General features: G+C 51.3%; 1 protein-coding gene and 8 non-coding genes across 9 annotated transcripts; 5 read left to right on the top strand and 4 right to left on the bottom strand.

Annotated features, from left to right (window-relative positions):
* The first annotated feature begins 3097 nt into the window (after nt 1–3097).
* On the top strand, nt 3098–9196 carry LOC141917349 (E3 ubiquitin-protein ligase TRIM39-like). Its single transcript, XM_074810475.1, has 6 exons — nt 3098–3772; nt 4723–4818; nt 5506–5736; nt 6433–6455; nt 7179–7294; nt 7897–9196. Exons 1-6 carry the CDS (start codon nt 3353–3355, stop codon nt 8409–8411), a joined length of 1401 nt encoding a protein of 466 aa, XP_074666576.1. The 5' UTR covers nt 3098–3352; the 3' UTR covers nt 8412–9196.
* Nucleotides 9197–10174: 978 nt separating this feature from the next.
* On the top strand, nt 10175–10246 carry TRNAE-CUC (transfer RNA glutamic acid (anticodon CUC)). Its single transcript has one exon. It is a non-coding gene; the product is annotated as a tRNA-Glu (tRNA).
* A 395-nt stretch (nt 10247–10641) lies between these two features.
* Nucleotides 10642–10714, bottom strand: TRNAV-CAC (transfer RNA valine (anticodon CAC)). The gene has a single exon. It is a non-coding gene; the product is annotated as a tRNA-Val (tRNA).
* Nucleotides 10715–11099: 385 nt separating this feature from the next.
* On the bottom strand, nt 11100–11207 carry TRNAL-CAA (transfer RNA leucine (anticodon CAA)). Its single transcript has 2 exons — nt 11170–11207; nt 11100–11145 (listed from the first exon to the last, which is right to left on the bottom strand). It is a non-coding gene; the product is annotated as a tRNA-Leu (tRNA).
* Nucleotides 11208–11424: 217 nt separating this feature from the next.
* Nucleotides 11425–11497, bottom strand: TRNAK-CUU (transfer RNA lysine (anticodon CUU)). The gene has a single exon. It is a non-coding gene; the product is annotated as a tRNA-Lys (tRNA).
* A 354-nt stretch (nt 11498–11851) lies between these two features.
* On the top strand, nt 11852–11924 carry TRNAV-CAC (transfer RNA valine (anticodon CAC)). Its single transcript has one exon. It is a non-coding gene; the product is annotated as a tRNA-Val (tRNA).
* A 446-nt stretch (nt 11925–12370) lies between these two features.
* Nucleotides 12371–12442, bottom strand: TRNAE-UUC (transfer RNA glutamic acid (anticodon UUC)). Its single transcript has one exon. It is a non-coding gene; the product is annotated as a tRNA-Glu (tRNA).
* Nucleotides 12443–12638: 196 nt separating this feature from the next.
* On the top strand, nt 12639–12710 carry TRNAE-UUC (transfer RNA glutamic acid (anticodon UUC)). The gene has a single exon. It is a non-coding gene; the product is annotated as a tRNA-Glu (tRNA).
* Nucleotides 12711–13043: 333 nt separating this feature from the next.
* Nucleotides 13044–13116, top strand: TRNAV-AAC (transfer RNA valine (anticodon AAC)). Its single transcript has one exon. It is a non-coding gene; the product is annotated as a tRNA-Val (tRNA).
* The last annotated feature ends 3 nt before the right edge of the window (nt 13117–13119 follow it).

Below are 13119 nucleotides of genomic sequence, written 5' to 3'. Positions count from 1 at the left end.
TCTCCCATCTCTGTATTGCAAATCAGGAGCAATTCCCAAGTCCTGGCTTATCAGCACGGTCCTTCTCCAGGTGCTGATAGATGCCAGCACCCCAGGGATCCCCTTTCCAGCACAAAAGGGACTGGATGCCCCCCGCCAAGAGCAACCTAATCCCTGTTGGGAAGAGCAGCACTTAGTCCTTACACCCCTCTGGGAAAGTCTCGTCTGCACCAGAGGGGCTTTGAACCTCTTTAGCATTTGAACCACCCTTTTGAACTGACCCATTTGTAGCTTTGGCCGTCACCATCCTGCCAGATTCTCCACCTCTGCGCAGTCAGGCTGAGAAAATAAAATAAAAAAAAAATTCCTTTCCCAAGGGAACCTATTTTTCAGCCCAAGTTGTCCCCTCATCTGGCTGATCCCCTGAAAGCAAGATCTACAGGAAAAAGCATCCCTTCCCCTGGTCTGTAGTTAGATTTTTAGAAACAGCGGGAAAAAGAGGCAGCGCCAAACCCACGCAATGTAAAGAGCGGAGAAAATTGAGGCAGGGGGGTTTGTGCCCGATGGTTAATTGCGGTTGTGCCCAGCCCCGTATCTGCGCCTTGAAGCAATTAAGCAGAATCCCGCAGAAAACCTTTAATTACTATTTTTTTTTTTCCCCCCCACAAAGGCATTGAGCAAATGTCGTCCTGTCTCTCAAAACAGAGCCTCCAGCTCCCTCTTGAGACCACGCTCACTAATAGCCCCTGTTGATTACACACAGCCAATTAAGGGCTGGTTTGGAGAGGGGTGTCGTTATTTTTAACCCGTCCCATGCCCAGCTCGGTTTAGTTGTAAAAAACCCCTCACCAAACCCACCTTTAGGAGCTGAGCCAGGTCATCCCCAAGGTCAAATCAAGCTTTTAGTGAGTTTTGCCTTAAGACTTCGGTTTGATATCGAGGGCGATGGAGCCACTTAAGCCCCCCACAGTTCCCTTCTCTGTGGCTTGTTGCTATTTAAGATCATGTCCAGCGTCACCTAGACATGGCAAGCGATGCTCCCCCCGCTCCTCAGCCTCCCTTAGCACACACGGATCTCCCCCACACCCATAATGAGATCAAACACACCCACAACACCCATATTTTCTCCATCCTGGGAGAGGCAGCACCAAACCTCCACCGAATTAACGGTTGGACTAGAGGATCTTCAAGGTCCTTTCCAACCTAGATGATTCTGTGATTCTGAATTTTCTTAGTAAAATTTCCTTATCGAGGACACTGGGGTTATGGATCACAAAGGGCTGGCTCAGCAGCTACACATTGATATTCCTCCAAGGCAGCTTGTGAAAAGCCCAGACCACAGGACTGAGCTTAAATAGAGCCCCTGAGCCATGAGCAAGGGGTGGGGACCCCCGGGTGGGGCTGTTCTGAGCCCTTAATGCTCATCAGTGCCCCCTGGCCTGGGCAAAATCAACTGGTATTGCTGGGTTTGGAGATGCTTTTCCAGGCACATCAAGGTCTGCTTCAAGCCCGAAGAGCGAAGCCGCTGCAGGCGACCGCTGGGAGATTGATTATGTGACTCATGTTGGTAATTGGGGAGAAAACGCGGCTTTTGGTGCTGGGGCAGAAGTGATGATGCTGCCAGCGCTTGTGGGACAGCAGGAGGAAGAACAGGGGAGAAAGCAAAGTCCTAAACGCAAAAGTCAGGGGTATCCATCCCCACATCGGCCTCTGCATCTCTCATTCCCCACTGAATCAACACTTAACTCCGGATTAAAAGAAAAAAAAAAAAAAGAAAAAGGCGTCTTGAGTGTGAAACCGCACCACAGGTTTCAGTCTGAGTGTTCGTGTGCGCGGCGCTCTGCAGCGGAAAATCATGACCCCCCCCAAAACCGCTTGCAAACAAATAACGGCGGGGGTGGTATTTATTGATCTTCTCAGAAAATGTGTCACTTCGTTACCCAGCCTCGGCCCCATGCAAATAAGTCCCGTTCGCTTCCGCACGCAAAGGGCTCTGGACCAGGAGCAGCTCTTCCACCTCGATGGTCCATGGAATTGAGCGATTTGGGTGTTTCTTGCCTAAGAGGAAGAAGAACGACGCTGCCGCCCCTCTGGGAGAGCCGCAGAGGGATGGAGGGGAGGAGGGGAGGACATTTACCACCCTGGTGTGATGAATCCCGATTTGGGACGAGGTCTGGGTGGATTTGGGGGCTCGTTGCTACAGCCCGAGGCTCTGCAGGAAATCCAGGGGTGCTGAGGCTTTTAAAAACCGATGCACGAAAAGCACGCGGAGGCTCCTGGAAGCGCATTTCTGCACCCAACCAAGCGTGCAAGGTCAGCGCAGCTGGAGTAAAGTGACATTGCAAACCGAAAAGCAGCCGTGGGAGGGGACATTTCCATTGCTGCAAGGACGTTCTTTGAAATATCACCTTTTTTTTTTTTTTTTTTTTTTCCCCAAAAAGTCAGTGGCTGAGGGCTGAAGGATGGTGAGATCCCACCTGCAGCACGGTGGGATCTTGGGCGTGGGAGAGCTCATTTCTGAGCAGGCTGAGCGAGGGGTACGGCCGGTCACGGAGTTATTTCATTTACAGGGTGGAAGAAAATCCGCCTCCTTTCCTTAATCGCAGGCGCTCGGAAGAAATGGCAAATTAAAGATAAGAGGATGCGTGGTAACCGGCTGCTGCTTGACTCCAGGCTCAGCCCTGAACCGTGAAAGAAACAGCATCCTGTTTAAAAAGAGAATTGAAAGCGACAATAAAAGTATTTACAGCTGCACGTAGGCACGCAGAAACGAGGGCACTTGGGTATGTTAAATAATAAAAAGCTGAAACGAGCAGCAAAGGAGGTGTCTCGGTGGTTTGACTTGAAGAAGGGAGACTTAACTGCGGCAGGGGGCTTGCCGAAGCTCTATTCCCACGGCTGCGCCTTTCAATTAATCAATTAAAAGCGCATTTATTAATGAGCGATGAAACCAGGCTGGTTTCTGGGTGCTGGACCCCGTGGGGAGGCTTGAGCCTCAATTCTCAATTCGCCTGGGTATTTAATTTTGGGGAGGGGGGGGATGATTATAGAAGCTGCAGGTGGGTCTCTAACAAGCCAGGAAATGATGAAAAATGTTTATTTTCCATTGAATCTCTTTTCAACCCACCGGGCTCCCTGGGGAAAGGGGGAGGGGGGTTTCTCCCTTCCCCTCCGCAGCTGCTCAGCGCAGCGTTTTGCTCGGCAGCGGTGGCAACCTGGAGAAAACCTGGTGCATCTCGGCAGCGAAACTCCTCCGGCACTCGCTTTCACCTCCCTCGGGGCCCGAGGCACCTGCAGGAAGCGGAGCAGCCAACGGGCAAGACCAGCCGGGGCGGAAAACGAAAGCTGCCCCGTCATCCTCGCCGCCAAGACCATGGCTGCAGCCAGCCCTGCCGAAAGTTTCCGCGACGAAGCCTCCTGCTCCATCTGCCTGGGCTTCTTCCAAGACCCCGTCTCCATCCACTGCGGCCACAACTTCTGCCGGGCGTGCATCACCCGCTGCTGGGAGGAAGCCGAGGAGAATTTCTCGTGCCCCCAGTGCAAAGAGACAGCCCCGCAGAGAAACCTGAGACCCAACCGGGAGCTGGCAAAAATCATCGAGATAGCCAAGCGGCTGAGCTTGCAGGCAGCCAAAGGAGGGGCAGGGGGGGAGAGGCTGTGCGAGAAGCACCAGGAAGCTCTGAAACTCTTCTGTGAGGAGGATCAAACTCCCATCTGCCTGGTCTGCAGAGAGTCCCAGGCTCACCGGGTCCACACCGTGGTCCCCATCGAGGAGGCTGCGGAGGAGCACAAGGTGGGAGGTCTCCATGCGTGGCGTGTGGGTATGGGGGCCGGGGTGGGGAGCTGCCCTCTGGGCTCGCAGACATCTGGATTTCGATCCCTTTCAGTCTGTTTTCTGCGTCGTGGCGTGAGCACTGGATTACAGCCACCCCCCGCCCCGCTCCGTGCTCCCCCTCGCTTACGTTGCTGCTCACCCCGACTGTCCTGAAGGTCTCATTTCCACACCATCATGGTGTCCTCATATAAATCATGGTGGAAAGGAGCCCAGGAGACCATCTAACCCCATCTCCTGCTCAAAGCAGGGTCAGCTACACTGCCTCAGACATTTGGGGTGCAGGAGACGCTGCTCGGAGACGTCGAGGACAGAATCTGGTGTGCAAGGCAGGGTTGGGTTTTCCAGCACGTCAATGGTCTGGGCACCAGTTTCACTGCGTGCCCGTGCTGGTTGTTGTGAAAACTGATTTCGCTGGAGGCGGGAAGAAAAATTTTCTCTCATCGCAGAGAGCCCCGATCTCGTCACACAAGGGTGATGGTCTCCCCGCCATAAACTGCCTTGAATGGCCCATCCAGGCTTTGAGGTTGTGACCCAAAGCACATTCCGTGGCAGCTGAACTGAGCAAACAGCTTTGGGTCAGCACTGAGCACAGGCTGAACCCGAGCAGGTGCCAGCAGGGTCTCCCCAGTCATTTAAAGTTCGTTTCCCACAGATTTGGTCCTTTGCCTGAGTCTTTTCTGATCTGTTCCATGAATTTCACCCTGGTTGTTGGAGAAAGCGACCTGTCCTGGCTGCCCTGCTCTCTCAGAAATCAGGGTTTATGAATTCCCAGAGCCAGATTATCATGTTATTAAGCAGGGAAGAATCTGAATTTATAGGAGATAAACCTGGATAGGTGGGATGAGGGTAGAGGGATGGACCTGATAAAGGAAGAAAATGCATCAACAAGATGTTTCTTCTCCACTCAGGAGAAATTCCAGGCTCACGTGCAGATCCTGAAGGACAGGAGAGAAAAGCTTCTGGGGCTGAAAATGGCCGAGGAAGGGAAAAGCCGGGATTTCCTCGTAAGTGTCTGTCCCCGGGTGGGGATGGCTTTCTCCCTTTCCTTTCGGTTTTCCCTCTGGCCGTGGGGATGGATGTGGAGACACAAGATGTGCCACGGCCAAAGATCTCCATCGTCCCTTGCACATGCACAGGGGTAAGGGCTGGGTGGTGGTGACAGCTGTCCCCAGCCTAGATTAAAAAACACTCCCATTTTCCCTGTGTCTCCCGCTCCTTGGATATCTCAGCACGCTGGGAGCTTGTGTTGGATTTTGTTAAGTTATTGCTGATCTCTTTCTTCCTCGGGTTGCTCGCAGGTGGGACACGTTTCCAGATTCCCCTTGTTAATACACACAGAAAATGGAAATCACCCGATTGCTTCTTTCTTGCCTTGTTTTCCCTTTCCCTGACCTCTTTCGCTGACTACTCTGTTTATGGTTTTATTTCGTATCTTCCCTTGTTGTTCAAAGGTCTGGAGCATTTCGGGTACAAAGATTAGAGTCCGTGGGAAAATGTCCTTTGCCAACAACTTCAGCCTAGAAATAGAAAAAAAAAAAAAAAGTCTTAATTATTTGTCTGCTCTGCAACGGGCACTGGAATTTATGGCTGTGTTATAAGTCATCACGTTAAATCAGCTCTGTCGCAATTTTTCTCCACCATTTCTGCCCCCAGCCCCGCGTCTCCCTCGCGTGCGTCGGTTCTCGTTGCAGGAACAAGTGGAAACGGAGAGGCAGAAGGTTGTGTCTGAAGTCAAGGCGCTGCACCAGTTCGTGGAGGGACAGGAACGTCTCCTCTTGGACCGGCTGGCAAAGCTGGACCAGGAGATCCTGAGGAGACAGGAGGAGACCATCAACAAGCTCTTGGAGGAGATCTCCTCCATCGGTGAGCAGATCCACGAGCTGGAGGAGAAGTGTCAGCAGCCAGCGTGTGAATTCCTGCAGGTGAGACCTCAGGCCCCTCTGAAGACCGTTGGCCTTGACCACCACTGGTGTCGCCAGTCGAGGAGTCAAATTAATTCTAAATACTCCTTTTAAAATGCATCTTTCAAACGGCTGTTTGGGTTTTTAAAAATTGTTTTCTTCAGGCCCAACTTGAATATTCTAAATCAAGCCCAGTCTGTTTGAACCACAGTCTGTTTACATGGGGATGGGGTTCATCCACCTGGTTGTACGTGTTTACATCCAAAACAAGCATCCAAGTTCCTTCGTACGCAGCGGAGAAACAACTGGCCCTCCTCTTGTCTTTAGGTGACCAAACCCATCACCTGACCCACCTCCAGGCTCTGGTTAACTCCTGATGTAAAACATTCAAACCCGCTGAAGCGGTGGTGTGCGTTGGCAGTAACAACGCCCATACTGGAAGAGTAGGGACACGAAAGGTGGTGGGTGATGGCGGGTAACTACAACGAGCTGCTCGTTAAATGATGTTGCCGTGACCTCACCTAACACCCCGGCAGATCTCCAAACACTGTGCGGGCAGAGCAGTGTTCAGGGACCCATTTTAGACCCGTAATTTAGACAGAGCAGAGCCTTGAGTAGCCCGAGGTCACCCCACAGCCCGGCGGTAGCTACTTGTTGTTTACTCTCAGGCTGACTTTGCTCTGACCTAATGTTCCTTCTCTCATCTTCCTCTTGTAGGACAGCAGAGACATCTTGAGAAGGTTTGCGGCTCCTTTCACGTGTTCTTGTGATGTTTATGATGTTTAACTCTACAGTGGTGACTCCAAAACCCCGGGCACTTACGGCCCCTGTATGCTGGGGACTGTGTAGACGTATAGGGGACAACTAGGACCCCGCAAAAGGTCCAAGTAGGACGCTGAAGACCAGGGAAAGGTATAAGATGGGATGAAGGTACCTCCAGCTCTGCTGCAGCTTCTTCTCTACAGTCCATCCAGGACTACTTATTCCTGGAGAGCTGAGCTTGTTGTGAGCCCGTCAAAAATAGCGAGCCAGCAGCTAAAAATTTGTGGATGTTTAAATACTGAAGAGTGCATCTGGGTGGAAGAGAAGCCGGTATGAACTTCCACCCCTATAACAAACCTCTTCGTGTCCTCTCTGGACACGGATCGAGAAGGTGGGTTACTGAAAAGGCAAAGGCGGGCAAGGAAAGGCATTTTTTTATTGCCTGCATTTCCCTTGATGCCGAACGCTTCTGGTTGTGATTGGCCTTTACCATCCAGGGGCTCTTCGCTGGTGTTTGGGGACAAAATCAATATGTCCTCCGAGTCAGCAAACCCTTCTCTGGGAGCTCATTGAGTGCCCCGGGACCTTCGCTCTAGTCCTACCATCACTTATTATAAGAAATCACAGTTGAAAATCTCTCAGTGCATAATGACAATTAAGAGTGAAGGAAGTATTGTGAGAAAGTTCTTCCTTCTTTCCAGGCTTGAGAAGGATGGTGCCCAGAAGCCAGCAGAGACATCGCCTGAGCTGGAAGAGAAACCCACCGGTCCTCCTCAGAAAAATCTTGCCCTCAAAGAGATGCTGCTGAAATTTCAAGGTACGGAGAAACTGGGGAGGAGAGGGTTTGGGGCCCCGATCTGCAGCAGATCTACGGAAGGAGATCTCAGCGTTCACCAGAGAAGTCCTGGCGAAATGCCGTGGAGAGATACTTCCAGCTGCAGAGCTGGACCCATATTAGCATAGCAAGAAGCAATTACTCTGGTTGACTACGTGAGAGAGGGTGAATTTTCCTCCCGGCAGAGCTCAGGGAACATGGGAAGTATTGGGTCAGCAACACCTTTGGAAATGACCTCTCTGAATGAGGCCAAAGGTGAAAATTGCAAATATTTCCACGTGGGAACTTAAAAAAGGAAAGTCATGGGACACCTGAGCATTTCTTTCCTCTTTTTAATGGCCTGGAGACTCCCAGCAAAAATATCCACGGTCCAAAGCCTTGTTTTTAGTCTAAATCAAGTTCCCTTCACGCAGCCAACTTTTCTACTCTTCCAATCCTGCTCGTGGGCATAAAACCATTCCCGCTGTGCTCCAGCAAACGGGGACCGGGAGCTGGAACGGCCCAAGGTCAAGCTGGGGGAAGATGGGGAAAATGTGGGGAAAAGTGAGTTGTGCCTGAGACGCTCATTTTCTCTCTGCTCCCAGTAAGTTTGACGCTGGATCCAGAGACGGCGCATCCCCGGCTCCTCCTGTCCGAGGATCGCAAGCGCGTGAGATGGGAAGACACCCGCCAGCCCGTGCCCGACAACCCCAAGCGCTTCGACTCGTCTCGCTGCGTCTTGGGCCACGAGGGTTTCAGCACGGGGAGGCATTACTGGGAGGTGGAGGTGGGCGATGGGGAAGCCTGGGCTGTTGGGGTGGCCAAGGAGTCGGTGAGGAGGAAGGGACGGATCAGCGTCAACCCCAAGATGGGGATCTGGGCGGTGGGGCAGTGCGGGAGCCAGTACCAGGCTCTCACCTCTCCCACCATCCCCATCTCCCTGCTCGCTGCCCCCAAGGTGATTGGGATTTACCTGGACTACGAGGCGGGGCGAGTGGCGTTTTTTGACTCCAAAAACGAGGCCCCGATCTTCACCTACCCCCCGACATCCTTTGCAGGGGAGAAAATCCTCCCCCTGCTCTGCCTGGGGAGGGGGTGCCAGTTCACCCTCTCCCCCTGACCCCCCCCATGGGACAGCATCCAGTCGAGTCTCACTTGCTGGGGTCTGGGGAGACCGTGGGGGTTCATCACCCCAGAGACAGCTTTTGGGAGCATGAAGAATGCGCTGACAGGGGTGAAAAATTCCCCTTTCTCCATCATTTATGTCAACAAGAAGCATCGGTTGGTTCTGTGCTTGTACAGGAGAGGGGCTGCTCTGCTGCCCCCCAAAAACTTGCCTTGCTCTGTCGTTGGGCAACTCTCCTGGTGACGCTGCCCTGGTGCATCCTTCCAAAATCCTCTCTGGCAGGGGAGAGGGACGAAGCTGAGCCCAACACCCGCTGAACCGGTCCCCAGTTTCCCTCCCACACATCCCTGCTGTTTGCTGGACCCTTTTTTTTTTGGTCTCACCGAGCTTTCAGCCGTGCGACTGAGCGTAGACGCTGCGGACGGTGATGGAAAAGCCGCTTCGTGGCAGCTTCAAGTTTTATGCGGTGGCAATAATCCAATCCGGGGGCGAGATGGGCAAGGCCTGATCTGGTGGAAGGGGAGTTTAAATAGTCAAAAGCACCCGCATCCCTGCACGGGATTGGGGCTTAGCGATGTTCGGACTCACCTCTCCATACGCAGCCACCCAGGTCAGTGAGGAACGGTGGCAAATAATTTATTTCATCTAGAAATGGCTCCACAAGCGCATGGAGGAGTATTTACTTCTCTGATTAGAGGGAGCCCAGGTTGACCAGACGACGTGGAGACACGTCTCCTGTAGACGCCTAAAACCAAGAGCAATAAATCCTTCCCAAGGCAGACTTGGCCTTAACGTCTTATTGAGCAACAGCCTCAGGCTGAGCTGTTGGCTAACAAATATTTGGGGGCGTAAGGAGGGACCCAGGAGGGCTGGAGGGTGCTCGCGGGGGCGTTTCCTGACAGATGGAGTCAGCGTGTTCAGATTGAACCGATGCGCCTTCGGCGGCTTGAAAAGCTTCATTTGCCTCCGCTGCCAAATTGAAACCGCGGAAACGCGAAGAAGAAGTCGCAGAAGCGTTGGGGTTGTTTCGTCCTTGTGCTTCAAGGGCAGCGGGTGGGAACCTCGGTGAAATCTCCAGCTGAGCGGGGCAAGGTCTTCCGTTAGCGATAACCACTCCTGCATCGCACGACAGTGCTTCTGCTTCAGCTCCCCGAATTTTTAATCTTTAAGCCGCAGTTGGGAGCCAAAACGCATTTCAGGAACTTGGCCCTAAGTAGCAGCGGGTGAGTGAAGACCTTCTCGCAGGCCTCCGCGCACCCAGGTGTATGCAAAAACCCCCTGCTGGAAGCTGCCGCAGGCCCCACGATTAAATATTTAATTTATTTTATGTTTTTGCATGCTGAGAGCTGCTTTGCATACGCAAAATTCACAGCCCGAGCGTCTCGTCGCGCAGCTGCCAGGCGACGCGCCCCCGGGAGAGCACGTCCAGGATGAGCAACTCCAAACTGGTTCCTGATAATAAGTTGTGTGCGAGGGGAGCGAGGGGCGGCCTTTGCTTCTTTTTCCTCGCAGAAATACCTGGATGGGGGTAAATCTGATCACGGGCGGGCGGGAAACGCTGTGATTCTGCGAAGGGAAGCCACGGGCTGGCTGCTGCGACGACTGTTCTGCTTGAGCTGCCCCGAGGAGAGGATGAGGTGGAGGGTGCGGTGAGGACAGGGCAAAATAACCGAAAATAAGTAAAAATAGGTCAAATAAAAAAGACAATAATTGGTTTTGTTTGTGATGCAGCAATGTGCAATGAGTTGCATACAGCCTCCCTGGTGGTCTAGTGGTTAGGATTCGGCGCTCTCACCGCCGCGGCCCGGGTTCGATTCCCGGTCAGGGAAGATCTCTTTTTTCCTCCTCCCAAATTCCTTTTTTTTTTTTTTTTTTTGAAAAGTTTTTCATACTATAACAAAACACCCCTCTAGAAACATCCCTTACCTCCTCTATTTGTTCCTCTACCTTCCCACGCGTGCACACTGTCCCCTCCAACCTGACGCAGCCCAGCCGCACCTCTTTTCTTTAGCGATGGGTATTTTTTTTTTTTAAATGGGTGTTATTTATTATTTAGAAATTTTATTTGATGTGGGTAGCGGCGAGAAGTGTGTGCAAAAACCTGGGAGAAGCTGGAAAGGAATTATTTTCGGGGAAAAAAAAAAAGGGGGGGGAATAATAGAAAAAATAAAAATAAATGAACACCTCCCCAAAACAAAACAAGCAAAAAAAAAGGAAAATTCAGTGTTTCTGCCCGGTTTCGAACCGGGGACCTTTCGCGTGTGAGGCGAACGTGATAACCACTACACTACAGAAACGCTCCTGGTTGTTCCCTCCTGCCTGCCCGCACTCTGCCCGCACCCTGCCCGCACCCTCCGCCTGCCCAGGTCCAGCTCCGACCCCCCCCAACCCGCCTCCTTCAAGGGCTGCTCCAGAAACCCACTTGATTTTTGGGGGCCGTTTGGGTGATTTCAAGAAAACAGGCTGGTTTTATCAACGAGGAGCACAAAATTAAAAAAAAAGCCTGAATTTGGTAAAAAAAAAAAGCGAAAGGAGCACTTCTGCGCTCTTCGCTGGGAGAAAACATTAATTTGAATCAATTTTTGTGACATAATCACGCTGTGCTGGGGTGGTTTCGGCCGGAAAGGCGCATAAGGGGAAAATGAGGGGTTTTGTAGGAATAAGCCCAAAAAAAAAAGCACCTGTCAGGAGTGGGATTTGAACCCACGCCTCCACACGGAGACCAGAATACCCAAGTGTGGGAAGGCAGAGCCTTGAGTCTGGCGCCTTAGACCACTCGGCCATCCTGACGGTGATGAAATTGGGCCAGAAAAGGGAATATAGCGATTATAAAAATTAAGGTGGGTTTTTTTGGTTTTTTGTTGTTGTTTTTTTTTTTTGGTGTTTGTTTGGGTTTTTTTTCCCCTTTGTTTGCTTTTTGGGTTTTTTTTAATGGTGATTATCAGCGGGGGAGCGCTGGAAAGAATTATTTTCAGCTGAGTTGTGGTAGCGTAGGGAAAAAAATAAACGCCCAACGTGGGGCTCGAACCCACGACCCTGAGATTAAGAGTCTCATGCTCTACCGACTGAGCTAGCCGGGCTGCTAAAAACTGCCTTTCTGTCCCCATTCTGGTGCGGGATTCTGGGGGTTTCAGCCCCTCTTTCCCGGGGCCGGGAGTGAGGCGAAACACCCCTGGAAAGATTAAAGAAAAAAAAAAAAATTAAAAAAAATTGCAATTTTGGCATTTATGCAAATTTATGCCATTTTTGGTCCTGCAATTAAAACTTTTCCCGCTTGGATCAATAGTAGCGGCAGCAGCAGGAAGGCAGAATTCCGTGTTAATTAATTCCGTGTTAATTCCGTGTAAAAACTTTTTTTTTTTAAATTTTGTTTTTTCACGCGTTTTTTGGTACCAAAGACGGGTTCGGGGGAGCTCTTAAAGGGACCGTGGCGGGTTTCTGTAGTGTAGTGGTTATCACGTTCGCCTCACACGCGAAAGGTCCCCGGTTCGAAACCGGGCAGAAACAGGCCTAAATATTTTCATTTTCACTCCTTTTTCATGACTTTTGCGGCTCGGTTGTGCAATGGCAGCGCTTGTAAAAATCAGTTGGGAACGGGTTTTCTTTGAGCCCGTGGATGAATGTTTTCCCTGGGGACACGGGGGGGCAGCAGGTCACGGTGCTCCTGCCCCCTGCGCTGGGGACAAATGTCCTTTTTGGGTTGGAATGGGCAGGAATCCGTTAAAGGCTCTGCAACCCCCACCAGCCCCCCGAGGTGGGGAAGAAGAGCAAACGCTCTCGTAAATCCAGTCCCACCAGACCATAAAATATTCTCCTTAGAGAAACAGCTCGACTGCTTTAATCTTCTGTGGGTTTGGAACCGCGCGTTATTTTTTAGAGAAAAGCAGAAATCCAGCAGAGATGGGAGGAAATTTATAAATTTAGCTTAATTTTAGAAAATTATTGACTTGCTTTTCCCTGACCGGGAATCGAACCCGGGCCGCGGCGGTGAAAGCGCCGAATCCTAGCCACTAGACCACCAGGGAGCTGGTTTTTACCCAAATTTTACCAATCTCCTCTCTTATCTCTCCATATTTAGATGCCTCAGAGTTGCTGCCTCCCATTGCCCCGACAGAAGCTGCTTCGTTTCGCCAGGAGGCAAAATGCATTAAAAGTAACAAAATAAATTTTGAAAAATAGCTGAATTAATTTAAAAATATTGGGTTTATATTAAACCAGCTCTCCCTGGTGGTCTAGTGGCTAGGATCCGGCGCTTTCACCGCCGTGGCCCGGGTTCGATTCCCGGTCAGGGAAAGTTTCTCTAGAAAAGGGCAAATTATACAAGCAATTATTTTTCCTCCTCAGGAAAGCGTCTCTGTAAAAAACAGCGAATTATTTAAAAATCGCTATTTTTCCTCCTCAGGGGTCCCCCAGGACCTCTGCGCACGTCGGTGTTGGGCCACATCTCAAATAAAACATCATCTTCCTCGTACCCCCGAGTGTGGATGGCTACAAGAAATGGCCATTTTTCTAATCCCACCGACAAATTTGAGGAAAATTTTGGCAGAAAAGGAGCTGGAAGAAGGTGGAGGTGGAGACCTGAGTCCATCCTGTCACGGGTGGGTCACCCCCACTCCTCCACATCGCGTTTCTGTAGTGTAGTGGTTATCACGTTCGCCTAACACGCGAAAGGTCCCTGGTTCGAAACCAGGCAGAAACACTT

The sequence above is a fragment of the Strix aluco genome, chromosome 37 (genome assembly GCF_031877795.1).
Source record: "Strix aluco isolate bStrAlu1 chromosome 37, bStrAlu1.hap1, whole genome shotgun sequence".
NCBI classification, from domain to species: domain Eukaryota; kingdom Metazoa; phylum Chordata; class Aves; order Strigiformes; family Strigidae; genus Strix; species Strix aluco.
Note: the sequence above shows the minus strand (reverse complement) of the source record. Positions and strands in the feature narration are given on the sequence as shown.